At 52.7% G+C, this 25,680-nt stretch overlaps 10 protein-coding genes across 10 annotated transcripts; 4 read left to right on the forward strand and 6 right to left on the reverse strand.

Moving 5' to 3' along the window:
* Window positions 1-148: 148 nt before the first annotated feature.
* J4E87_005948 (uncharacterized protein) lies at window positions 149-1,465 on the reverse strand (the record flags this gene model as incomplete). The annotated part of the gene is made up of 1 exon (XM_049377553.1): window positions 149-1,465. One exon carries the CDS (start codon window positions 1,463-1,465, stop codon window positions 149-151), a length of 1,317 nt encoding a protein of 438 aa, XP_049232594.1.
* Window positions 1,466-3,016: 1,551 nt separating this feature from the next.
* On the forward strand, window positions 3,017-5,043 carry J4E87_005949 (uncharacterized protein; the record flags this gene model as incomplete). Its single annotated transcript, XM_049377554.1, has 5 exons — window positions 3,017-3,361; window positions 3,410-3,568; window positions 3,620-4,402; window positions 4,451-4,750; window positions 4,801-5,043. The coding sequence occupies 5 exons, from the start codon at window positions 3,017-3,019 to the stop codon at window positions 5,041-5,043; spliced, it is 1,830 nt and encodes a 609-aa protein (XP_049232595.1).
* A 775-nt stretch (window positions 5,044-5,818) lies between these two features.
* On the reverse strand, window positions 5,819-6,577 carry J4E87_005950 (uncharacterized protein; the record flags this gene model as incomplete). Its single annotated transcript, XM_049377555.1, has 2 exons — window positions 5,819-5,938; window positions 6,209-6,577. 2 exons carry the CDS (start codon window positions 6,575-6,577, stop codon window positions 5,819-5,821), a joined length of 489 nt encoding a protein of 162 aa, XP_049232596.1.
* A 639-nt stretch (window positions 6,578-7,216) lies between these two features.
* J4E87_005951 (uncharacterized protein) lies at window positions 7,217-9,107 on the forward strand (the record flags this gene model as incomplete). Its single annotated transcript, XM_049377556.1, has 3 exons — window positions 7,217-7,221; window positions 7,506-8,943; window positions 9,051-9,107. The coding sequence occupies 3 exons, from the start codon at window positions 7,217-7,219 to the stop codon at window positions 9,105-9,107; spliced, it is 1,500 nt and encodes a 499-aa protein (XP_049232597.1).
* An 826-nt stretch (window positions 9,108-9,933) lies between these two features.
* Window positions 9,934-12,015, reverse strand: J4E87_005952 (uncharacterized protein; the record flags this gene model as incomplete). The annotated part of the gene is made up of 2 exons (XM_049377557.1): window positions 9,934-11,633; window positions 11,682-12,015. The coding sequence occupies 2 exons, from the start codon at window positions 12,013-12,015 to the stop codon at window positions 9,934-9,936; spliced, it is 2,034 nt and encodes a 677-aa protein (XP_049232598.1).
* A 2,742-nt stretch (window positions 12,016-14,757) lies between these two features.
* J4E87_005953 (uncharacterized protein) lies at window positions 14,758-17,158 on the forward strand (the record flags this gene model as incomplete). Its single annotated transcript, XM_049377558.1, has 2 exons — window positions 14,758-14,906; window positions 14,971-17,158. 2 exons carry the CDS (start codon window positions 14,758-14,760, stop codon window positions 17,156-17,158), a joined length of 2,337 nt encoding a protein of 778 aa, XP_049232599.1.
* Window positions 17,159-17,451: 293 nt separating this feature from the next.
* J4E87_005954 (uncharacterized protein) lies at window positions 17,452-18,642 on the reverse strand (the record flags this gene model as incomplete). Its single annotated transcript, XM_049377559.1, has 2 exons — window positions 17,452-18,245; window positions 18,444-18,642. The coding sequence occupies 2 exons, from the start codon at window positions 18,640-18,642 to the stop codon at window positions 17,452-17,454; spliced, it is 993 nt and encodes a 330-aa protein (XP_049232600.1).
* A 1,486-nt stretch (window positions 18,643-20,128) lies between these two features.
* On the reverse strand, window positions 20,129-20,910 carry J4E87_005955 (uncharacterized protein; the record flags this gene model as incomplete). The annotated part of the gene is made up of 4 exons (XM_049377560.1): window positions 20,129-20,146; window positions 20,208-20,395; window positions 20,446-20,653; window positions 20,713-20,910. The coding sequence occupies 4 exons, from the start codon at window positions 20,908-20,910 to the stop codon at window positions 20,129-20,131; spliced, it is 612 nt and encodes a 203-aa protein (XP_049232601.1).
* Window positions 20,911-21,943: 1,033 nt separating this feature from the next.
* Window positions 21,944-23,356, forward strand: J4E87_005956 (uncharacterized protein; the record flags this gene model as incomplete). The annotated part of the gene is made up of 1 exon (XM_049377561.1): window positions 21,944-23,356. One exon carries the CDS (start codon window positions 21,944-21,946, stop codon window positions 23,354-23,356), a length of 1,413 nt encoding a protein of 470 aa, XP_049232602.1.
* A 389-nt stretch (window positions 23,357-23,745) lies between these two features.
* On the reverse strand, window positions 23,746-25,341 carry J4E87_005957 (uncharacterized protein; the record flags this gene model as incomplete). Its single annotated transcript, XM_049377562.1, has 3 exons — window positions 23,746-24,171; window positions 24,226-24,485; window positions 24,624-25,341. 3 exons carry the CDS (start codon window positions 25,339-25,341, stop codon window positions 23,746-23,748), a joined length of 1,404 nt encoding a protein of 467 aa, XP_049232603.1.
* Window positions 25,342-25,680: the final 339 nt, after the last annotated feature.

The raw sequence follows: 25,680 nt of genomic DNA on the forward strand, positions 1-25,680 counted from the left end.
GATTTAAGTATCTTGAAGTACTACTGGCTGCATCATAACACTGTTTTCGACCTGCTCACATCTACCTTCAAACCTCCTAGCACATCCGACTCAAACACAATCATGCCTCAATGATACTCTGAGTCGCCACAGAAGACGATGTCTCCTCCTATTCAAACCCTGAGCTCTCTTCTTTCAAGGTGAATTCAGGCGGATCTGTCTTCGACTCCAACTCGGTCCATTCCGCAGCCTCAGTCATCTCTTGCTGGGACAACTCTCCTCGGATATCTGCGACCGCATCTTCTGTATCGACGAGGTGCTTGATGTGGAAGATTACCTGCAGTGAGTGGTTTCGATCCCAGTCGCCATGTAGTCCTTTCTTGGCGTGCACCTTTGCTACTGGTAGCCAGAAGTCCTGCCACTTCTTGGAGCTCATGAAGGCGCTAAGTTTGATAAACTCGAACGCTTCTGGGTCTGAGTGGTAATAGCAAAGACTTTTCAACTCGCCCACATCTTCGGATCTGGCTCTGCTGAAGAATGTTGCTGGTAGGTGCTGACACCAGTGCTGCACGATATTCTCATCTTTGAAGAAATGTTCAAGAGGCCCTAACATCTCTTCACGGTCGTCTTCCGAAAGATTCAGGGCTTCGACATTGTCACTCGGTAAAGTGCCTGCGAGGTGGGTGTACCAGTGAGTAGCGGCGTACTTCCGAAACACTTCGGCCGCTTTGGCCGCTTCGGTCAAAGGTTCGCTTTGAGGCTCAGCGAAACTAAGAAAGCATTGCTGTAGTAGGCGAAAATGTAGCTCAGCGCTGTTGAAGACAGGGGCATCTTTCACCCTCCCGTTGAGAGATTTGTCGCGGTGTTGAAGAAAATACTCAGTGAGCGATGGGTGCGCAAAAGTAACAGTCGTCGTGGAAGGTGTGCACGTAAGCCCAAAAGCGCGTGCAGGATCGTGGATCTTGAGATGACTGAGAGTGATCCCATCCTCTTGTTCGAGATCAAACAGAGGAGTGAAGTTGTCGCGTATTCTTTCACCGAGAGAGGTGCCCGTGCGGCCGGTCAGCGAGGTCTCGAACAACATGCGATCGAGACTTGCAAGGGTGCAGGTGTGGCCAGTGTGTTGGTTGTGTGTTAGGAGTAATATGATCCAAGACAGCTCTTCACGCTCTTCTCGTGTAAGTACATTGCTGTAGACCTGCAACAACAATGGAACCAGTTCCATAGCATCATCCGGCGCAGTCTCCAGGCAAGCAGTGATATTAGATGTAGTGGGTTGCCGTTTGACGATCTCGAACATCAAGTCTGCCCATAGAAACCTGCCTGAGGCCTTGGATAGAACGTTCTCTCCGATGGAGATTGGCCTTGTTTCATCGGCTAGCAACGGAAGGCGATGTACGTCACAGTATGTGATCCAGTTCTGTGGGTCTTGTTCCTCGGTTTGGATAGTGTTCGAAGGCAAGTCCATAGGGGAAGAGTGGCTCATGATTGATGATATGGTGTAAGGCGATGAGTCGTTATATTGGTGTAGATAGGTAGATTGGTTGCGTATACTGGAAATTGTACAAGATGTTGCTTATTTGCGTGTTGGGTGTATGTATGCGATGTGTTGTAGAGAGCTCCTTATTCCGCGGCGCAAGGGTGCTTATATAGACAGGTAAGCTTGAGGATATTCAATGTCTAGAATGTCAGCTGCACCTTCGTAACGCGTACATATTTCAAATAAAAGACCGTGAGCAGCGAGCTTTGATCGGGGAATGGAATCGGAAAACGCTCAAAAGAGTACTGCGGTATCCATGGAAGAGACATATGAAGCACTATGCAAACACAGATAACTTGTCCTTGAAGCTTGCAGCAGCGATCGCGGAGTTCGACAGAAGCTATGAATTTGCAGATTTCGTATAGATACCGTTTGATTAGCTCCTCAATCCAGAAGGCCGCTTGGGTAATGATGAACTGTGACAGTGACAACGACCTCTCTGCTGGGCGTTTGAACGGCAGATGTGAGCCGAGTGCGTCCTGGCGCGCTCGGTGAAGAGACAACGCTTTCAGGTTAGCCGGAGAGCTAACGATGACCTCCATACGAATCTTTAGGGGAGTCATCTCGTGTCAGTCGCACTCAAGCTACCTAGACAGTGGTGGATACAATGAGAAAAGTCATCAATCGTGACGTGAGGATGTGTGCAGGTAACCGAGGCGGGCCATGCGATCACTTCAATGTTTCGTGTGGCGTTATCGGGCTCTACACTAAACTACATATGGAAAGGGCAGTCGCCGATAACGAACCTAGGATCTCGAAAAACTGGGGAGGGCGTGTCATGGCAAACAGAGATCTCGGTACCAGCGCCAGTCTTGTGGATGGCGAGATTGAGATTGGTAGTGGAGCTCCGCGGTGATATTGGAGAGTGGAGAGGAGTTTGCAGCAAGCGTGCCAGAAAATGACGGTGCAGCTGCTCCTCCTGCGTAACCCTCAGCCTCAAGCGGAGCCACTGGTCTAGGCACTGCGTAGTGCATCTCTGTTGGTTTCCGTCCATTTGCCGCCGCTTATGTTCTACAATCGCATTGCGACGGAACGGCGAACCTATCAGACTCTAATCAGCTGAGCTGTTAGTGCATCTTGTTAGTCGCTGTCCAAGATTTATCGCTACACGGCCATGCCGAAGGAACAAAACCATGCAAGAACAGGGTCAGGCAAAGTCGCGCGACAAGGCTACTGGCTATGCCGTCATCAGTTGGTGGCACCCAATGAGATCGGATCAGCTAAACCTCTGCCGTCTTGGACATGAGGGCCGTTGAACGGACGAGGCTTGGATCAGCACTTAGATCGTAGCGCCTTCATCGCTTAGATCCGTTTCGCCAGTAGTCGACGGTAGCGTGAAAGAGCTACTCGTTCCCCGCGTACGTATAACATACCTTGTCCCACGGTACCGACCCTGTAAACTGCCATTACCACGCGGCGACTCACTCTCACCCAGTCTACGCGCAGTCACCTGACAATACCCTGCCCTTGACAGTAGCTTGCCCTGCCGCCGTCAAGATGGATGTCAAGCAGCCGGAGCGCAGCCCTGCGCACCTCAGCGACGAGGAGAAGATACCCGTCGAGCACCCCGAAAATGCGCGCGCTAAAGTCGAAATCCCCATCTATAACGACGTAGAACGCGTCGACCAAACCGACTTGTCTTTCGCTGCAATTCTTAAAGGCACAGCCGCAAACCCGCTCAACACCTTTGAGAAGAAGGCCGCCCTCATCAATGTCGAGCTCGATAAATTTGGAATGGGCAGATACCAGATATGCATCTGGTTCCTCTGTGGCTTTGGATACTTCCTTGATCTCGCCTGGTCACAAGGTGTTGGTTTAATTGCTTCTGCCATCTACCAAGAGGTGAGTTAGGCCAGACAAAGCGGGTACCCTGTACTAAAGCGTTTGCAGATGGGAGTTTCGGACGAACACACTGGAGATATATTTGCGATCGCTAACGCAGGACTTGCTGTCGGTGCGCTCGGCTTTGGTCTTGCTGTGGATATCATCGGACGCAAATGGGCTTTCAACTTGACTTGTCTCATTACCTCCGTATTCGGACTCTTGCTGGTATGTTCATGAAGCCGCAATATTGATTATCGGTAATTAACAACATGTCAGGCCGCACCCAAGTACAACTACCCTGCGATATGCGCCATCTACTTCCTCGCGTCATTGGGCCTCGGAGGTAACATACCTATCGATGCGACCATCGCGCTTGAGTTTCTACCTCATAACCGCCGCTTCCTTGTCGCGCTTCTTTCCATGTGGCAGCCCATTGGTGTCGCCATTGCCTCTTGCATTGCCTACGGCACCACCGGCCAAGCTAAATGGCGCTGCGATCCCGAAGCGCCGGCTTGTCCAGACGTCGAGCCTGGAGTTGCTTGCTGTACCGTTGACAGTAACATGGGATGGCGTTACACTGTCATAGTGCTTGGCTGTATGACCTTGGCCGTCTTTTTCCTTCGGTACTTCGTCTTCACTTTCCATGAGTCCCCGAAGTTCCTGCTTGCGCGAGGAAAAGAGCAGGAGGCCCTTGACGTCCTTCACAGGATTGCGAAATTCAACAAGCAGCCAGCCCCAACGTTGACTATGGAGATGTTTGCCGCCATAGATGAGGTATCGTCCAATGCCACGTCAAGCGCACGACTTTCCACTGAAGTACCTCGAACTACTCAGGCTACCCAGGCTACCCCCGAGAAAGGCAATGGGCTTCAGCGCCTTAAGGGCATTTTCACCAAAAAGCCGAATGCCACATCGAGCGCACGAAACTCCCCTCGAAGTACCAAGGATACTACCAAGAAAGTCATCAAAGGATTCGGCAAGGAGCTTACGCGCCTCAAGGGCATTTTCACCAACAAGCTGACCGCTTTCACTTTCGTCTTGCTTGCGCTGGCATACATGGTAAGTAGCTTGACTTTCCATCATTATGTTGCCTACTAACAAAAACAGGGAGACTACTGGTCCTTTAACCTGGCGGGTACCTTCCTGCCGCTTATCCTGCTACGCAACAACGTCGATGAAGGCCGAGGAACTGTGAGCGACACCTATGAGCAGTACCTGATTATCTATTTCCCGGGTATCATAGGTGCCATATTGGCTCTTGCGTCCATTCAGCTGCCTCTTGTGGGTCGAAAGTGGTCACTGGTCTTTTCTGCCCTTTGCCAGGGTATCTCCATGGCAATGTATACTCAGGTGTCTTCGACCGCTGCTTATGTGGGGTTGAACGCATTGGAGTACATTATGCAAACCGTAAGTGACGATTTCCGAACTCATCGCTTCCAATACTAATATGTGTTCAGTATTTCAATGCGGTCTTGTACGCGTCTGCGCCGGAGCTCTTCGACACTGTCTACCGTGGTAGTGTGAGTGGCATGCTTTCTTGTCTCGGTCGCATCGCAGGAATTGTCGCACCCTTTGCGGGGGCTCAGCTCCTGGCCGATCAGAGCTCTGGCATCCTTTGGCTAGGTGCTGGTGGTATTTGGCTATCTGCACTATTGATGTGCTTCTTGCCTGTGGAGATGAAGAACAGGCAGATGTTCTAAGGAAGTGGATCATAAAGATCCCTTAAAAGCCGGCTTTGATACACGCCATCAACCAAAATTTACTGATACCCCATGCATACGCATAATGCAATACAATTTCTTCAAACGCAGACACATGCTCGGATTCCAACTTGCCGCGCTGTACCCACACCGATCGCGTCGAAATCTGCTAAACCCTTCCTGTACTAGCGTGAGATTGATGACGTATCCTGCGCCCCTAACGCTATGATGCCGTCGGCTTTGCCTATCCGCAACACCACCTTTCGTCTTGTGTTTCCATCCTGCATCATGCAGTTTATTGCTTTTGTTGAGCTTGGCGCTCTCATACCTCCGCACAGATGAAGATGCACTTTGACGTCTGCTCCGTTCTACTTTATCGTTGTTTCGCGCAAGGGATACCTTCGTTGGCTAGAAAGCTGGGCTCCCACATCACAATGTTGCGGCGCACAACCGTTACCGTGAACCGCGCTAGCTGCAACATCGGGATCTCACAAGCCGGCGCGCTTGCCTCGGAGCACAAGAGCAGCTATCAGCGCAGCAGCGAAACTGCGACATGTCGATCTACTGCGAGCCAAGAAGACCTTACCAAGGGCGGCTGCAACTCGTATTGCATTCTACAAAAGTGTTCCATTATTTCATCTTCTTTTCAGAAGTATACATCATCTTTTGGACTGTATACTTGTTAATATCTAATAGTGTGTATGCAGCAGAACGCGAGAAGCACAAGTACAATCCTATTAACACGTCTAATGGTTGAAAAGCTTCCATACTAGAATCAGTACTCTTCTTGTGCTATGCTTCGAGGACCACGAACAACTATCTGGCCAGGCTCTTCCTCAAGCAGTTTGATGCCCGTCATATCGTACTTTCCAGCCCTTGAGTCAAATCGCTCATCCTAAAGATGCGCTAGCCGGAACGAGTCCAGTTTAATGAATTCGCTAGTCCTGGCTGCGGTGTCTTCAACGTGGCCCACCAAAAGCTCCTTTCTTAAAGTTGATGTACCATTTCCAAATCGTGATCTGGTAAACTCTCTAAGACTCCGAAAAGCGTCGATACGATCACGGGTGTTCCGTTTGCAGCTCAGGCACCTTGGGACCTTCCTGAGCACCAATGGGCATACATGCGGGTAAGGCTTCCGGCAAGTGTGTAGTGTCGCTATGTATACCAGGACTTCCTCTTCGACAGAATCTGCGAGGCTCGGTTGCGGAGTAAAGTCTTCAGATGTGTCTTCTTCGGTACTAGGTGCGTCTGGCTTCTCTAGAGACTTAAACGTCCAGCCTGAATTTTCGTCCCACCGGACGCCGCGGTTGTCGTCGTCCCAGTCCGACAAGGCCTCTTCTTTTTCGGCCAACTTCTCTACCGTTTCGGGCTTGTCTAGTATCAGTCCATCTGGACATTGCTGCAGAAGTCGCCATGGAAGCGCAAAGACCATGTTTGTGCTGAGTTGGTCCCACTGGCTGAAGGTAGCGTAGCCTTTTTCGATATCTTTCACAATGACAATGTAGTCGTGGGCTTTCATGTTTCGATGGATCATGGTAGACAATGTTAACCGGTTGCGTAGATGCGTGATGGTCAAGAGAGCTTCTATGTAATCATGATATAGCTTGAATAGGCCCATGGGGGTTTGCTAGAATGCGGTATGCATGAACAATGGGTTTTCACTCAGCTTGGAATGATACTGGTGACGACCGTGCGATACTCTCCGATATTCTCAACATTGTATCGGCACATCTCATGTGGTGACCTCGAAGATCTGCTATCACGTCCGACTCTCAATGACCCTGGTATGAATGGCTTTTGCGGTAAAGATGAGTTCAATGTCGTAGCCTCGCCATAAGAAAGTACTAAGCTTTCATGGCTCACATTTGACCGGCTGCACAAGACGTTGCTGCCACACACTACAATGAGGAAATTGAAAAGATGCACTGAAGTCTACGACAGAACAAAAAATGAGAGATACCAACATTTAAGCGTGGTGTAGACTTCTAGATCCTTGATTTCCATGTCGTTCTCCGCACAGGGCTGGTATGTACTTCTTTCCTCGAACAGGATAGAGCCACCAAAATGTGTCGAAAAAGTTCGCAGCCGTATTACAGGTATACAACGAGTTGTCAAAAAGCTAAAGTTCATGACGGGAATGGAGAGACACCACCCAATCTACATAGTGTACCTCATGGAGTACGCCAATTCTCTCTCAATCAGGATGGGTGAAGCAAGAGTCTTCGTGGCGTCGCAGTCTGTAACGTGAAATCTGAATTGGCTTGGTGAATGTGTGGAAAAGCATTGGCTTCCGAACGCACAAACACTCAGTGTAACCTAAATCTACTAGGCTAAGCTTCTCGTACTCACGGCTTTCTTATAGACGGACAAATCACACCCGCTCGACCTATTTCACAGCCACAGCAACACAACTTCAATTCCACGGACTTATAAGCGCCCGTTCTCACATTGTATCGCCTTAGAACTGTTCAGATCAAAGCTGACCAGATGAACAATTATGCGATGCCAGACCTAGAAGCCCCCACTGCGCCTCCGTCTCCTGAGATTTCAGCCGCCCAAGTCAAAGATCCACCACCTCCACCTAGGCGTCAACCACCACCTGTGCCTAAGAAGGCCATAAAGGCCGATAAGTCCACGTGTGGTATCTGCTATCAACGAGTAGAGCTAAAGCCCAAAGCCAAAGCAAACATCCATTTCAACAAGTGTTGGGATGGTTTGAGAGAAAAGGCGAAGGAAGCTAAGAGTCAGATTGTGAAGAATCCACTAGAGGAAAGGGAGGTTGGAGACAGCGACGAGACCTCGTTGGAGACGCTGCAAGTCGAGAACAGCGAACTAGATGAGAGAGAGGAACCATCCACACCGATACCATCGTTCTCATCAGATCTGGAGAAAACTTACTGTCTTCTTTGCCACAAGGACCTGTGGGGTATGAAAGATCTCGACGCCTTCGACCACCGCTTGATCTGTCTTAAAGCACTCACCCCAGCTTGCTGCCCTGTCTGCGAGGTCTCCTTTCAAGAGATTTCCGAGCCATGCGATGACGTCCTCTCGTGCGAAAGTAGTGGCTGGCCAATTCATACCATAATCTGGCATCTACACGCTTGCCAGAACGACTGCCATACTTGCCCCGAGGCACAGGCCGACTGGACAGCCTTGATTTCTCGGCGGGCTGGTCGTACCGAAGTAGCGCAGAGAGTCTTCTGGAAGAGTATAGGAGAAAGAAAAGATTGGGGTCTGCGCAAACACAGGGACAGCGTGAAGACCAAGAAGAAGTCGGGGTTAGCGCGTGAGGATGGGATATATCGGACAAAGAGCTCGCCGTTGCGTGCTTCGCAGATAATCGTTACTGCACGTGAGTCACATAGTGAGTCGGAGATCGAGGTAACGAGGGTGGAGAAAGCTATCGTAGCCGAAAAGATCCCTTTCGATCGGTTCATAAGGTCTAGCTTCTCCATAATGAAGCTCCCTCACTCCGCGAAAATGCGCACGGACTACAAACCTGAGGAAGTGCAAACGGAGGTACTGCCTCTCTTCGATTCGAAGACGTTCTGGAAACAACTTTCGTACAAAGCGCAGACGCGATTGCTACCCAAGCTTGTACCTAAGCCACTCAACGTCACCTCTCCTACCAAGAAGAAACTACCAGCTGACCGTGCGCTCGCGGAAAAGTTTCCAGTCCCCAGCAACAAAGACGAAGCGAAATCGCAGCTTCGATTGTTAAGCAATCCGCTAGAACCTCTCGCTCCGATGACTTCCGCGGCGAAATCAGACGCGCTCCTTAAAGCACCTCAGCGGCCCACAATCCCCAAGAACAAGGATGAACTCGACGCCTTCCAAAAGAACTTGTTAGATCTCTTGAAGCCTGTTGCAGATCAAACAAGTGTCACGCTCCCTCGGAAAGTGCGCCAGTTTCCTGAGATCACCCTGACTTGTCCACAAGAAGAACCCGACAGTCCGCCTGCATTGGCTTTGTCACAGCCGCCGCGCATCAACAACGCGACGACTAGCTCCGCTACTGCAACCCAAAAGCCTTCCAGCTGGACTTCTTCACCACCGAACGATAGCTCCTCGGCCGCCACAACGCCCCAACATAGCTCTCTCGATACAAAGAGACCAGCCCTACGTACTATCGCATCAAGTGAAAATTGGCGTAACTCGCCTCCCAACGCTCAAGAACGATTCAATAAATTGTTAAGAATGAATACCGCAAGGCCATACTACGGACAGTCTTCCAATCCGCGGGCTAAGCCAAGGCCACTTCCCAACGGCACAAGGTCATCTCCGCATCCGTGGCCAGCCAGCTTTGGTGAAAGAAGATCCATGACTGCTGTGACTCTACCAGTGCATGGTAGGCCAGCGAATCCTCTTCCGGAGAGCTCGCTACAGTGGACATTTTACAACTTCCAGGAACTTGACCAGGAGATGGAGGTCGAGACTTATGTGTACGGTCGGCGTGGCGCCATCCCGGTCGCCTTAAAGTCTAATATCTGTACTGTTGTTGACCCGGCGTTGTCAGAGGAAGAGCAGATGGCGCAGAACCGGGAGCGCTGCAGAGGTATGTTCGGAATTTTTGCGGAGACGAATGAGGGGGCGCGGAGTGTGGAGTGAACTGAAGGTAGAAGATATCGAAACGAGTAGAACATGGTACCTGTCCATCACTTGGATACGCATCAGCTCTCCGAGTGAAAGAGTTCCTGACTCAAAGGTTGAAGGCGAATTGTGGATACATACGGAATGGCAAGGTAACAACTCGTGTATGAACACGTAGCTCTATGTATAGGTGAAGAATAATGAGCGTTTCATCATAACATCGTGAAAATACTTCTGATAGCGGAAGTGGGAGAAGCAACAGGCGTAGCACACCCATGATGCGACCTTTGAACCCGCAATCTAAACCTTACTCTTCTCATCACCAACAACAAACACCTCGGTGGGCTCCACTTCGATCTCATCCGACGAGAATGTTCTCGAGCGACGGAAGACAGCCTCCTCAACTGTATCATATACCATCGTGCCTTTCTTATTGACATCAGACACATCGCGGAGCTTCCACCCGAACCTCGCGAAGCGCTCGCGAACACGGTCGTTTAGCCCTGCGAGTCTGAACTGCGTGTTCTTGCCGCCATACGCTTCGATATCTGCTTTCAGGTCTTTCAGATGTGTAAGACCTGTTGTATCGATATTATGCATGGCATACATGTCCAGCACGACACTGCGAATCTGAACAGGCTCTTCGAGGATCTCGGCTTTCGTACGGAGACGCAACGCGCGATCTTTGCCAGCGACACTCCAGTTGCGGTTTGCGTGCGCAGCTTCTAGCGTCGCCACATCACCGGAGTTGAATGTCTGGACCGCGTCGAGGCACTGCGTCTTGATGTGGTAGGCGTTGTAGAAAAGCATAGACTGGTGGATGCGAAATACTTGGGTATCGAGAGGAGTGGGATGCATACCGGATTGGCGGCCGTGAGAAGCCACTTCGATAGACGTTATGCGGTGAACGCGGTGGAAGGCCATGAAGAGGAGGTGGTAGACGATGTTGAATCCGACGGCCGTGCCGATCCCAACTTCTGAGGAGACAAATAGGGTGAGCCAGAAAGCTAGCATGGAGGTAGTAAAGTCGACGAGTGAGGTGCGCCAATATCCGTAGAAGACTTTGAGGGGAACTACAATGTGCCATACTGCCGTAACAATGATAGCTGCCAATGTAGCTTTCGGTATCCAGTATAGTGCTGGCGAAAGCTTGAAGATACTGAGGATGACGACACCACCCGCGATCAAACCATAAGCTGGAGACTTGACACCGGACTCTGAATTGACGGCAGTCCGCGACATAGCACCTCCGACCGCCATGGAGGAGAAGAAAGAATTGAAGAAGTTGGTGAAGCCGAGATAGACTAGCTCTTGTGCAGCGTCGGTAACGTAGCCGTTCTTGCGACCAAAGGCTTTAGCGATAGCTAGATGTTCAAGCGCAGCTGCAATGAAGGGCGCAATGCTTCGGGCGAATACCTTGCCAATAAGTGCCGAGTCTGGCATGCGAGGCGTTGCAATCCCATCAGACTTTACCTTGCTGAGTGCCCAGACAGGATCGTCATTCTCAAGGTCGATGTCCTTGTTCACTGCGTAGGAGATACCAGCGAAGAGAATGAGGACTACAGCACTACGCCCAAGTGCTAGCAGCCATATGGCCTTGTTCTTCCTGCCCCAGCGCTGTCCCATCTTCTGCATGAGATAGAGCAGTAGAAGGCCCCCAAGACCCACTCCGCATGTCGGACCGTCGTATTGTGGTATCTTGGCGAAAAGGTCGTGAATGATGTTCGCCGTACCGGAGCCGACAGTGATGCCGAATAGCGAGGGGATTTGGCCGAGCATGATGACGATGGCAGCTGCGGAGATGAAGCCGCTCAGAACGGGCACGGAAATAAACTCTAGCAGAAATCCTAGCTTGAGCAAGCCTAGCGTCATGGAGTAAATGCCGACGGACATGGCAACGGCGGAAGCGATGGATTGTGGTGAGTACCCGTCTTGGGCAACATCTGCGATTATCTCCGCCGTCAAGAGACCCATGAGCGACGTAGGACCAGTAGACAGGTCTGTACGAGTCTTAGTAAAAAGGGTTGCAATGAGTAGCAACGACTTACCCTTAGATGTGCCCATGATCAGGTACAGAAAGTTAGGCAGCCAACTCGACATGAGTCCATACTGTCCGGGGATTGTCGCAATCTTCGCATACGCCAGAGACTGAGGGATGAGCAGAACGCCAACAGTGATACCGGCTAATGTGTCGTTCAGTAGCCATCGCGGGTTATACTTCGGCAGCCATTGAATGATGGGCGCCTTCTGAAGTAGATATTGGCCTGCCACTGAAGGTGCAGCGCGGACGGCTTTCGTGCCATACCGTATCGTCCGCTGGAGGGTAGTATCAGTGGCTATCGCTTCTCGGCTCCCTTGAGCCTTCTTCCTGAGATACTCCATAGTGGGTTGGTAGATAGAGAGCAAAAACAAAGCGACAAAAGATGTTTCAGAGCTAGCACAGTGTCTCGTTGAGCAGTGGAAGAGGCTTATTGAGGGTTACCCTAGAGCACGGCATATCAAAGATATACTCCGCACATCCTGGGAATCGGCGTTATCGACCACAAGGTAGCGTCCTGTCGATGAAACTGGGTCTCGAAGCCACAGCGCTGTAATTGAGCCTACTGAGTGGCCGGTCAGCACACCCACTCTCAACCGCTTACCCGCATGGAAACATGCTGGGAACGTCTAGGCGAAATCGCGTCGAGGAACTGCCAATCATGGCAACAAGACGTCAGCATGCCGGTCCCGCGATGTCCAATGAGGAAGTGAACTGCAGCTGCCATGTCTGATACCCTGCTCAAGTCTCGACCTTCCGTCTTGGACACCGAGGTGTGGGCGAGGAGGAGTGGAGATTTCGACGTAGTTGTGATTCGGCCTTCGTTTCGTAACACACCACTGAGGCGCAAAGACGTAGTCACGCTGTCAACACCAGCAGGGGCCGGTAAGATATTAGACAGGCGCTTGTCACACTGCCGATATGCCTAAGCAGAGGCAACCCAGGTTTGAGTTGCAACTAGCATCGCCCTCGGGCCTTACTCAAGCTTTTTGGAGATAACCGGATCGCGTACATCTGACTTAGTGGATTAGCAACGGCGAACTCAAACTGCGTGGTAGAGGACTCTTTGTTGAGGGAGAGAGATGTTTGGACAAAATTACCCCGCAATACACCTCATCAGCACCGAATTAGCTTCCGTCAGCCACCCCGCGCAAGGCTCGTTGAAGCCGCACACTAGCGCCTTGAATTAAGCTTTGAGTCAAGCTCCACGAATAGACGGCCAAGCATCCTTGTCGAGTATCTCCCGGACGGAGCGTGTGCCGTGTCAGTGCAGCCGACGATCGAAGGCACGACGAAACGTTCGTTTACGACGACGATCACACCAGGCCCAGTCTGCATAATTCGGTAGTTATCATGGTGACCAGAAGTATGAGACAATTCGTGCATCTCGCAGATGGCATGATATGAGTTGTTTGGGTTTGGGTATGACGACTAACAAATGTTACCCCTCAACCGATGGCGGCACAATCTGAGCATACTGGAATACGCTGCGTTTGCCTAGGCGTTCCTTTGGTGCGCAACGCCAATGCGCCTCAGTGGCGCGCGTGGTTTATCATCCTCGCGATATGAAAACATGGAGCACTAGTCGGACGTGGCAACGATTTGACAATGGCGTGGGCAATGCGTTCGTCGGAAAGACAATCCGTTGTAGTCACATCGAGTATCCGCGTCAAGACCGAGACTCCGGTTTCCGATTCGTAGACAACTCATGAAACTGACACTCGGATAGCCAGATCACACGAATGCGCTACAGATACAAGTTCAGTACAGCAAACAGCTCTTGCATATCAACAATATTTCAGGAGCCTGCTCTGGGTACGCGTACATCTGCACATGCATCCCCGAGCGGAATCAGTTCCCGGAAACGATAGATGCATGCAGTGTGACCGGCGCCCTTTGACCCGATAGGGACAAGCTTCAAGTTCGTGCGAGACGTGTTTCGCTAAGCCGTTTGGGAAGGTAGAGCTCGAGGCACTCTCGCGAAGACTGTAGAGATGGTGTGTACAGCGATTGCCACGATAATGTTGCATGATGCGCGTTCGCTGCCGAAGATGCGTGCACATGACCACTGATTGCGCATGTTGAAAAATGTGTGCACAATTCGTCATGACCTGGAAGCGTGAAACGTGGATAATTAGCTCCATGTCTCTACAGCGTTCCCGCATTCGTTGACTTGGCCATTACATGAGGCTGAACCCAGCGCTGAAGTTGGAGCCAAGAGACATTTCGTAGTCCAGCCATTGCGGACTCTGGACTAACCATGCTTCTCATGTGGTCTTAGTAAAAGCTTGAAGAGGCTCCGTTCTGCATCGACTGGGAGATGTAGTAGGGCACAAGACATGGTGCCAATGTGTTGGGTGGTGTGGGAGCAAACAGCCACCATGCCAAGCGACGACTCTCAGTCAGCGAATCTCGCATAGAATCCGGATAAGGCCCCATCGAGCGACTTAGCCCCTCCAACAACGGTGATATATCGGGAAGCCGTGAAAAGTCCAGCGGGCGACATGGCAGCCTGGACCGTGTGCCGGCACCACCATACTGAGGGCAGACGGTGACGATTGGCTGGCGAGGAAGGCATGTGTAGCGAATAAGGGTTGTGATGATTGCTGAACACGCAGTAGTACTGATGGAATTCCAGACGTGCAGCTCAAAGAAAGCCGCCAAAGACTTTGCCTAGGAAAAGAGTGACATCATGGGAAGTCGTCGTGGAAGGTGCTGTAAAGAACCGGTGGGGTAAAGCTAGAACAGGGCGCTGCAGGAGGCCGTTGCATGCCCCTGTCAAGCATCACGCGAAGGAAGGGCGACCCATGCCAGCCGCCTGACGGCATGGGCAGGTGTGATAGCGCGAGGACGAGAATGCATCACTGTGTGAGAGAAGACGCGATCGAGGTAAAAGAAAGCGCGTTGTGAGGGAGGATGGCTGGGACGACGCGACGAGGGAGGTGAAGGGTGCCGTGTCGGAGACAAAGACGCAAGCTCCGTCTCCGCGCTAACGCCAAGACGAAATTTATTATCGATACGGCATCATTCCAGCCAGTGCAGAGCAGACGTCCCCGGCGAGAGTTGTATACCGAAGACATTGGAACATGGCGCGCAAGAAGAAGAGCGCGCAGGCTGATGCCGCGCCCAACGGCAGCGCCTCGTCGACGCCGCCGCCCGCTGCCAACGGCGCAGCAACCGCGAAGAAGCCGGCCGGCGAGCCCTCGACGTCTGCCCTCATCATCTGCCGCAACAAGTGAGTTTGGGCGGGTACTGCCGTCGTGATGCACAGAGACAATACCCTAATGGCGGGACTACAGGCATTGGCGCTACATCTCTTCGTTCCACGGCCCCTGGCTGCAGCTGCCCCCCGAGGTCCTCGAGTCGCTCGCCCACAGCAACTACCTCTCCCCGCGCCCCCACCCGATTGACCCCGCCGTCTTCTACGACCTCGTCAAGATCCGCAAGGCCGTCGACGAGGCGACCAACCTGGCTGTGCGCGCCACGTCGGGCCTGACGTCGGCCGCCCTCAGCAACAGCCTCAATGGGAACAACAGCATGCTGGGCAATGCCGCCGCGCTGGGGATAGGCTACGGGGGAGGGGGGACCTCGAAGCTGAGTAGAGAGCGGAAGCATCGCATGCGGGAGCTGGCGACGAGCAAGCTGAGTCAGGCATATCATTTGGACGAGATCGCGGCCAGTGTAGCTACCATGCAGAGCGCAAGCACGCTGGAAGACGTCGCGCACCTGGTGCTGCAGCGCGAGCCCAACAACGTCGACGCCAAGTACGTCCACTTCTTCCACGAGAAGATTCCCAGCCGCATGATGGCCCAGTGTACACCTTTGCATACTTTGAATGAAATCATCAGCGAGCGACCCAACGACGGGAGCCCCCTTCGAACGCGCGCATTGACAAGAATCTTCAAGGAGGACTACGTGAACTCGGCCAAGGACCTGAGTGAGGCCTTGAGCACGGCGCGGTACATGATGGCACAGCATCGCGCAGGCAACGATCAGCTGGTGCTGGCAAAGACGCTCCAGGAACAATATGGGCGGGATTGGCGGCAGGAAGTCAAGATCCCCGACGAAGACCACCCCAATTCGCTCGAGACACAGCTGCTGTTCCATCGCGCGGGCGTATACTTCACTATAGCATGTGGCCACGTCAATGCTGCCCTCGACGGCCTACAGGCAGCCGAAGAGGCAAAGGCACGGCGCGATGCCCAAATCGCCGAAGGTAAGGAACCAGATCCAATAACACCAGAAGAAGCGCACAGCAATCATCTTCGCCTCGAAGCCCGCAAGCAGGTCCGCCAAAACGCCAAACGCGCCCTCCGAGACTATGTCGCCTTCCTCTCACACTTCGACTACACGCCCGGTATCTCCGCTGAGCTCGCCGAAGAGTTCTTGCGCAGACTGGGCCACTCGGCGAACGGCAGCCCCAACGGCTATTCGAATGATAAGATCAAACCGAATATGAACCGCCTCATCGAGCAGACAAACGGCGCCTCATCACCCATCTCCGAAGCCCTCGTCCCTCACCGCGGCCCAACCAAATCCTCCTCTGACCGCGCATCGTGGCCCAAACTCCCTCCACCGGAGATCTTCAAAGTCTCCCAGCTCTTCGATGCTGCACCTCCCGCCTCGCTGCCCCCGTATCCACCGCCTCGCAACTCGTCCGAGTCCGCAGCCTCAGCAGCAGCCACCGCCTTCGCAGATAGCCACGAGAGTATAACATATCACCCCCTCATTACAGATGCCCTGCACAGTCTCCTCCTCTGCCACGCGCTCATACAAACACCCCCCAAAGAACACCTCCGCCACGCCCACAATGCCGCCCGCCTCGCTCGCGTCTGCGACGGCTACCCCATCTTTCTCGCCGCACGTTCCCCCGCACGCGCAGACTGGATCGAAGTCCTCCGTAGAGCTGGGAACTGGATCGGCCTGTCAACATCCTGGGAGAACCTCTGCCGCCCTGCCCCCCTACCTGGCCATGGAGGCGGCAAGAACGGCTCCACAGACGTAGCAGGAAAGAACGGCATGAACGGGTCTGGCGGCGGCGAAACAGAAGCCCAACGACGCGAACGTCAGAAGCACGAAGCCATCCTCGAAGCCCTAGCCGACGAACGCGTCGTCGACGAAGAAAGCTTTCAGCGTGCGGTTCGCGCGCGCGAGCGCCGGAACAGAGAGGACGAGGAGGCCGAGAAGAAGAGGCAGCAATCTCCTCCTAGCGACGCAGATGGCAACCCAATGTCGCCACAACCCACCCCACCTAAGCGCTGGGCGCAAGATGACGGTCGCGAATATCCGATCAGTACGGAACGAGCGGAGGCCATCTCACGCTGGGTCCGGGATGCACCGCCAGTGGGCGAGACCAGCGGTGCGAAAAGCAAGAAGAGAACAAAGGGCAAAGGGAAGAAACCTTCCTTGAGGGCGGGCGGAACGGGCTTGAGCCTTACCGAGAGCGTGGAGACGATGAGTGTTCAAGACGAGGAGATTGATGATTAGTGCTAGATTTGGATGTTAGCGAGGCCCTTGTCTTGATAACGCGGTGGGACGGTGGACAATTCTTATCGAGAGCCATGGCCTCGGCCTGATAGAGTTGGAAGTAGACTAGCTTTCTCATTAGCGCTTGTGGATAGCAGATGAATGTCCAAAGTGTTCTGATGGTTTGGATTGTCATTCATTTCTCTGACTGAGACTATTCTACATGCGGGCCCACTGGCAGCCACTTCCTTTCCCGAAACCCTCCTTTTCCATCGTATATGAGCTCATGGCAGACTTGGGTAGCGAGTACACCCTCACTTGCTAAACCAGTCCGCCGTAAACGCCCTCTCTGATCCTCCTATAGACACGTGCTCGACGTCCGCCAGGTCCACTCCCTCCAGCTCGTCGACAATACTCTGCCAGATCTTCTCCGATTTCTCCACCGATACACTCTCTCCATCCCACCCGTACTGCAGGTCCTCTTCCGTAATCACAAAGTTATTCTTCTCGTTGTCTTCAAACACTCCGTACGGCTCCTCGGGTGCCATGTTATGGTTCAGTATGCGGTTGAGCGGCAGTTTATTGGCAGCCAACCAATACGCGCGATGGAACCGCTTGTCAGAAGCCTTCATGTTGGGAAACCACTTCTGTTTGACCGTGAGAAGATCCGCTTCCATGGATAAGCGGAGCCATTTGTGAACAGATGGCGCAACAGTCGTCCAATGGATCTCGTTATGCTCATGAGCAAACATTCCATATACGCCGATGCTGGTAGTCGTTGTGGCCGGTGGGTCATACTGGAACGGGTTCGCAGCATTGTGTAAAACTAGAAGCGACATTCTGTTTCCATTCTTGATGAAGCCTGCTGTAATATGCGCGTCCCATCTGTCGCTGTCTGAGTGGTAGATTCCTTTCTCAAACTGATCTTGTAAAAAGGACTCGGCAAATTCGAAGCCATGTCCAGGTTCAAGCTCATATAGCACGACCGGCCACTTGTACTCGTCGTAGATGCTTGTGATATCTTGGGGTATAGTCTCAGGGTGGACAATCTTGGGAGGCGGTGGTGGAGGTGCTGCGGGCGTATGCGGTTGATGTTGAGGCATGTAAACTAAGGGTCGCGCATGAACCGGTTCTTGATACTGTGGGTAGGGAGAAATATACGGTGGTGGGTGATACTGCCGCGGATCGATGTAGTGCATGGGGCCCGGTTGCGGTAGATGAGGAGTCGGGTGGTGGTTTACCACGGGGCTGCTTGTGAAGCTCTGTTGCTGCCCATGCTTTGGTTTGGGTGAACCCGGAAGAAGACGTCTAAAGCGAGGAGGTGGTGCAGGTGTAGTTGTCAAGTCGTCAATAATTGAAGCCTTGCGTTTGCGAGGCATCGATGTAGGCTCTCTGATCAGTTGGTACTGCGGCGCTGAGGCTTGAGCGGAAATTGTCTTTCTCCTCGCTACCTCGCCCTTTCTTTTGTACTCGTCCTGCTTCTTCTTGCTCTGTGCATCTACCATGCTAAGGTTGTGAGTTGGCCAATGCTGGATAGAGGGCGCTTTCTGTCAAGCTGTTAGCACGAATAGTAAGATGTCTCAACACTGCGTTGGCAAAGCATAGCACCTCATACAAGGGAAAACCTGGACAGGTCTGCAGCCTACATCAGCATGAAAACCTGCAAGGTAGGTGCCCTAACGTCGATGTAGGCTCCAGACCTGTTCAGATTTTCCCTAGATTGGCGTGATAGCAAGGGATACATACTGGTAGAGGGGGTAGAGCGACAGTTTGTTGTGACGGATAATCCTGGATGTTCGATACTGAGGGATGAATGTATGCTGGTGCAAATGTGCTGTAAGGCGATGTATACGGGCCTCGCAATGGTTTCGCAGGATCATGTTGGCGCACATCGTCGAGGTGGTGAAGGGGCGGCGTAGGTGGTCGTTGCCTGTTCGCCCAATGTGGTACAGGCACGTTGTACCGATGTTGCGGTTGGTGAAGGATTTCGGGCTCAGGGGAAAGAGGAGTTGAGATGAAAGTACTTGCCGCAGTTGTTTGTGGAGAGGGAGCGCCAAAGGTAGCCATCGAGTCTTTGCGCGCGGATGCAGCGTCATGCACGTCATCCAAGCTCATAGCCTGAGGCCAGCCGGAAGGCGCGCCATGTTGTGAAGGGTTCATCTGGTGTACTTGCAGCAGGTTGAATCGAGAGGCTCATATTTGGTGTTGGAAGAGGCGGGCGGGGGTTGTTGACTATTTATACTGCCGTTGCTCGTGGTGACGGTCGTATGGGAGGCAGCAGCGACCAGTGATAGAAGGCACGCTACCCCGACAACACAAGGGAGTACACCGACAGTGCAAATTCGCGACGTGTCTCCCGCCTTCACCCGACAACTGCGGATAGGGACGCGCACAAAGTGGCGGATTGACCACGTTGAGGCTGCAACGTCGCTGCCTGACTGTTATGTTGTTGACGTAATGAGATGGATCAGGAGATTAATGACAAACGAAGGGTTGAAAAACGAGCTGGGAACATCGAGGTAGAGATAGAGGTTTATCAACATGAAGTGATATATGAGCACCTTTATATAGAAATGCCACAGATGGAAGCAATAGTGGTGAATGATTCAGTGATACGTTGAGGGGGGCTAACCACACTAACATTCACGGAACCTGTCTTCATCAACCACTAAAATGATCTTCTTCTCCAGGTGCCAGGCTGTCTTCGAATCAGCTGACCCAAACCAGATTTTAGTCGGGTCAATACGTGCCAAGCTTCGTAGGCAGAAGCAGACCCGTGGAACATCGAGCGAACTGGATGAACTCTGCATATGAAAATGTAATCTTACCCAGATCTCGTTGATGAGTCATAAAGTAACCACCATACTCCCGCCTTTTCCTGTGCTTATTCAACGCTTCCAACGCCAGAAGAATCGAGACAAAGTGCGTAGACTAGCGGCAAAAACTAGAGATGTTGCGCCGCACGCAGCTCGTGAGAGAGAAGAGGGAAAGCTAAACAACACGCTTGACCTGTAGACGGGATTAGTTGAGTACTGTTGGAATGATAATAGGATGCACGGGTGTTGGTTACCTCAAAGAACCGTTTGAGCCACCACACCTGGAAGAACCCCTGGCCGATGAGTACCATCAACTGGAAGATGCTCCACCACTTGATGCGCGCGTTCGTGCTCTCAGCAGTATTCCTGTGTACACGCTCGCGCACGATGATGTAGCTCTGCTCGTCCTTGACCTGGGAGACAAGTTCCGACATTGTTCGCACTGTTTCTGTCAGTACTGACCTCTCCTAACTATCCAGTGTGGTTCCTCACCCTCCTTCTCCAATGGGTCTTGGGGGGCTTCCGATTCAGGGACGTAAACAATGCCGTGCACGTTGAACGAAACCTCCTTCGTGTTCGCACCCCAGTGCTCGTTGTTAAAGCAGTATGTGTATTTGCCGTCTTCTTTGGCGTCGAAGGAGTGGTCGCCGGAGGATACGCCGCGTTCGTGGACTTGGTAGCTTCGAGAGGGCGTCTCGATCTGTGGATAAATAGTCAGCTATGTGGTTTGGAGGCAGGATTGGAGTCTCATTTACGCACCCAGAAATCGATCTCCAAGTTTCCGCTGCCGCCAAACTCCCGGTCGCCGACTTGGAACGTGACTGTCATCTTGTCGTCCTTGTGGAGGGACTCGTGGAAGCATTCGCGCTGGTGGGCCTTCATTTGGATGTTGTGCGCCGTCGCGAATGACAGCAAGCTGCTCACCGCAGCGAGCATGGCGAGAGATGGGAACAGCATGGCGGGTGTATGGTGATGCTGCTCTGTCGTGTCGAATTCGGTGTTTCGTCGAGCGCCAAGCTACGTACACGGAGATGCCAGCTTGCCCGCAATGCAAGGGCCCAGAACGTTAGCGTTCAGATTAGTCAGCCCCGGCTCCGTCTCAACTTCCTTCGAACGGCGTCCTGCTCTGTCCTACACCCCGCAATATTGTTTTTCGTTCACAGCCTTCCTAGTGAATCCTAGATGCGATGCAGCATTTGTTCTAATATGTTAGGGATCAGTAGATGACATGACAATTTCGCGATTCGCTGTGCAGTCTGCGTGCGCTGACATCCGCTACCCTTCAGGGTCTCGCACGATTACCACAATGCGCTACTACAGAACTTCAAGGTACAGCTGGGGACCATGGAGATGGTGTGTCGTGATTCAGCAGCTCAGATCGCTGGTAGCCTGGATATCTACGTCAACGAGTTGAGGCGGAAGGTAACACCCGTGTATCTCTCACGAAATATTCTCTTCGTCGTCCACTTCCTTTCTTCTGTGCGCGTAGGTCTTAGGATAACGTCCTTTCTTTAAATTCTGTTATCGTTCGGTCATGTACCCTTCTCTTCTGCCGTCCAAATTTAGAGGTTCTGAACAGATCTGTTTGCCGCCAAGACCATCGTCAGTCCGCTCCCACACTTGTCCCCGAAACACCAGCACGTCTTTCTTGTGCGCTCAATCTCAGCTTGCTTTATTCACTTCAATTGCCGCTCGTCTCCGCGTGGCGTTTTCGTCGTCGTCGCTTACGGACCGCGTCCTTTCTTGCGCACGGTGTCAACGCCCTCACTTCGAACTCAGCGCCTGCACCTCCAAGCTATCGGGATGACGGATGCAAATGGCGCTCCGCGTAGAGTGTCCATGGCATACATCCTAGGCTTTAGTGACAAGCCGTACAAGGAAGTAAAGCCACCCGCACCTCCGCCGCAAACTGGGAAGCCCGGCCAGCCTACTAACATAGTGACTGCCCCCATTGAATACCATGACGAAGCTTTAGGCTAATTACCACCAGATGTCTACTCCTGGTCGCATCGTAGAGTGGACCGCGAGCGACGGACGAAAAGGCAGGCTCACAGGCACCGGCAAACCACGACTCACTGCAGCCAGCCTTGCGAAGGTACCTTCTGAACAGCGGCCGGCAAAGGAGCTAGCAGGCGCGAAAGGCACCCCGAAGAAACCAGCTTCGACCAAGCCCGCCGCCAATGGAGACGACCCTTGGGCTGGTAATGGGTGGGGTGACGCCAATGCAAAGAGCGAATCGAAGAAGTCGAGCTCGAAGAAGGCCTCAAGTAACAAAGGTGATGCATGGGTCGTACAGGAATCGGGCAATGACACAAGCGATCCGCTCGCAGCCACCTGGGGCACTACCCCAGATGCTACAGGTGGCGACGACAACAAAGAGAAGAAAGATGACCCCGCAGATGCTTGGAACACACCGACTGCCCCAGAGAGCGATATAGCCCCACAAGATGATAGCAAGAAGGACGGCGAGTCGAGTGGATGGACAAAAGAGCAAGACGAGAAGCTGATGCAGATGAAGGATGATTCAAAGATTACCTGGGCTAAGATAGTCGAAGAATTTGGTAAAGCTGAGCATGAATGCAAACGCCGCTTCAAGGATATCAAGCCGAAGGATTGGAAACCAAGTGGGGCCAAACAGGGAGGTGAAAACAAGAAGGGGAAGAAGGGGAAGAAAGCAGATCAGAACGATGGAAACAACAAGGATGATAAGAAAAAAGGAGAGAAGGAGGAGGAGGAAACGGGGGATGATGGCGGTTTATTGGGTCTCACGTTTGGAGAATATACTGGTAACAGCAAAGACGAGTCTGGTGACAAGAACGATCCTGGGGATAAAGCACCCGATGCATGGGGCGGTACTGCAAGCTGGGACTTTGTTGGGGGAGATGCTGCAGGTACTGGTACGAATGCTTGGGAAACCCAAGTTGGATGGGGCACTGGCGCCACTACGGGTGGTGGAGACGGCGCGAATGATGCTGCCGCGAGCTGGGATAACACCGGTGGAAACACCTGGGGTACAGGGACGAACAACAACCAGAAAACCAAAACCGGTGGCGGTGCCGGAGATTCGAAAGCTTCAGCGCAGAAAGCTCCTTCAAACAAAGTGCCTCCGCGAGCACCCCCTCAGCCCAATGCTAGCAACGGCAACAACAATAACAACAACAACGCCCGTTCCATCGCCGCTCGTCCTCTCGAACTCGAAGTAAAACCCGACGATACTTTCTCTGCCGATGACTTGCGTCTAGTCGCTCGCATCTTACAACAAGATTGCTCAATGGTGTGGAATAGGGTCAGCTGGCGATTCAGGGACAAGACAGGCAGGACGCTTCATCCTGATGAGTTCGAGAAGAAGATCACCGGGCGTCTAGAGGGCAAAGGCAGCGAGACGGGTGAGCGGAGGCGGTAGGACTGTGACGAGGTGATGATGAAAGGTCGCGCGTAACACACGTCGTGAAGCGTTCAAAAGGTCAAAAGAGCAGTCGACTAGGCTCATTTGTAATACTATAACTATGGCCAGCTGGGTTTCTATTTCGCATCTTCTGGCTGTATAGTGATCGATGCACCAGTGCGCCGATGTGGTGGTTGGTAACACGTTGAGCGAGTCAGTACAGTCATGGGACATGGGTCAATGAAGCCGTCATGGTATGCTATGAGCCAGACGACTGTATCTTGAGTATTGGATGAGCAACTCCGGTGTAGCTCAAGTATCATGGATGAGACAAAATAAAGGACTATCCTCTGCGTTCCAGGCCGATTCTTGAGCATCTTCACTACCATCGGAGGTTGCACTCGGTCCTAGGCAGTGGCACTGTCCCTCCGAAGACACGCGTGCTTGAACTCCTTCTCCAGTCCCGGCATGTTCAAGCGATCGACACCCCAACCGCAAGCCTGGCTCTCACAGTGCAATACCAGCGAACTCAGATGACCAAAGACCTTTCCACATCCCTCGTCGCGACACACGAAAGGGTGAAGGTCACCAGCTGCCGACCAACGCTGTACCTCGCGGATATCGACGCGGCCTATGCGAATGGACGCATGCATATCGAGATCCATGTAAAGCGCCGAGTACCACCACTTTCCAAGACAGCGCGTAAGAAGTGCCGGGTCGTTGAAGTTGGGGCACTTGCCTGACTCCAAGTGATTGATGAGACTGGAGTAGGTGCGCATTGGTGCGTCGCAGGCCCAACAGCCAATGTCAGCGGACCTGTGCTTAGTCATGTGCTGGTGTGTTGTCAGCGTGGCAGTCGCGAGTCAGTCGCGTGGCAGATCACTCACAATGTGGTAGTTGCCCTCGTGGTGAGTGTGGAAGCCACATTCCTCGCAAAGGAAACAGTTCTCGAGGTGAATACCCAGTTGGGTCTTTCCAGCACAGTGCTCGCCGCATTGCGGGCAGGCAAGTGCGAATGCACAGCTCTCGTAGTGTTGCGTAAGCTTGGTAAAGCTTGGTAGTATACGCTTGCAGCCTTCGCACTGGAAGTGGTCACACTTGAGATGCCGTGCAAGCGTGGACTCGTCTGGCCCATCGAAGTCGCAACCTGGTTGTAAGCAATGCTTATGCCCTTACCTTGGTCAGTCAAGTCCTTAAGGTGAAGTAATCGTTGAACAAGAGAATGAACGCTCTGACCAGGCAAAAAGACACGAGCTCGCAACTTAGAAGCTCTCAGACCACTTACTGTTCGTCTGTTCCCAATGTGCATCCCGTTCATCCTGATTGCGAAATCGGCGCTGGCATGTTCCGCACCACGTATGCTTCGCAGCGGTTTGAAGATGTCGCTCCAACTCAGCGCGAGTGTTGAAGCCGAGCAAGCAAGTAAGACACACCCACTCATGGCCGACGCTGTAGTTATTCTCGAAGTGGTTCTTGAGAGCCCAGTCATCCTTGAAAGCGGAGAGACAAAGGTTGCAATGAACTTCATGGTTCGCTGCATTGTCGACGTGGTTTTTGAGACCATTGCGGTCCACGAAGACGCGTTTGCAGAGGTTGCAATAGTTTTCGTGTCCGACGCTCTGCTTAATGTGACTGAGCAGTGCAGCTTTGTTGGCGAACTTGTACGAGCAGACGCCACACCAGTTCTCGTGTGGATCGTATGCTTTTTCGGGTGTATTGTCCGTTGAGCCCGAGACGATGCGATCTTGCCCTTGCTGGGCGCGTGGGCGGTTGAGGATAGCCTTGGTGCGGTCATTCAGCACCTGCGGAGAGCGTCGAACCGGTGGTGCCGGCTGTACTGCAGGGGCGCCGCGCTTCTTGACCTCTTGCCATGGCATCGAGTCATCGGCAATCTGGTTGAGGAATGGGTTTTGAGAATGGTCAATAGCGGGACTGCGGACGGGAGTTTCGCTGCTGTCTGCACTCGCGAACATCGCATAGCGGTTGCTGCCAGGCGCGGCCATTGCCAGTCCGCTGCAGCGAGGGGAGGACGGGGTCGGTGTTTACAACAATGTAGTATCGGTACAGCTGATTGTGCTGATAGAGGTGATTGTGCTAGCACGGACAGCCAATAGCAAGCAGCCTGCCCTGGAGGCAGCAAGCGCCTTGTCACGTGACTGCGCGATAACAAACGGATGGAGACATGAGCACACACGGATGCGCGCATAAGCGGCACCAAAGATCGATCGAACGTCTACTCGCATTGAAGGTATCTTCGATGTACATGAATGACCATGCAACTGATAACATTGAACAAGATGACACGATGGCGAAGACGAGGAGACGGTGAGCGTGGAGGTAAT

The sequence above is a fragment of the Alternaria ethzedia genome, assembly GCF_023757985.1.
Source record: "Alternaria ethzedia strain BMP 0044 chromosome Unknown scaffold_13, whole genome shotgun sequence".
Classification (NCBI taxonomy): Eukaryota; Fungi; Ascomycota; class Dothideomycetes; order Pleosporales; family Pleosporaceae; genus Alternaria; species Alternaria ethzedia.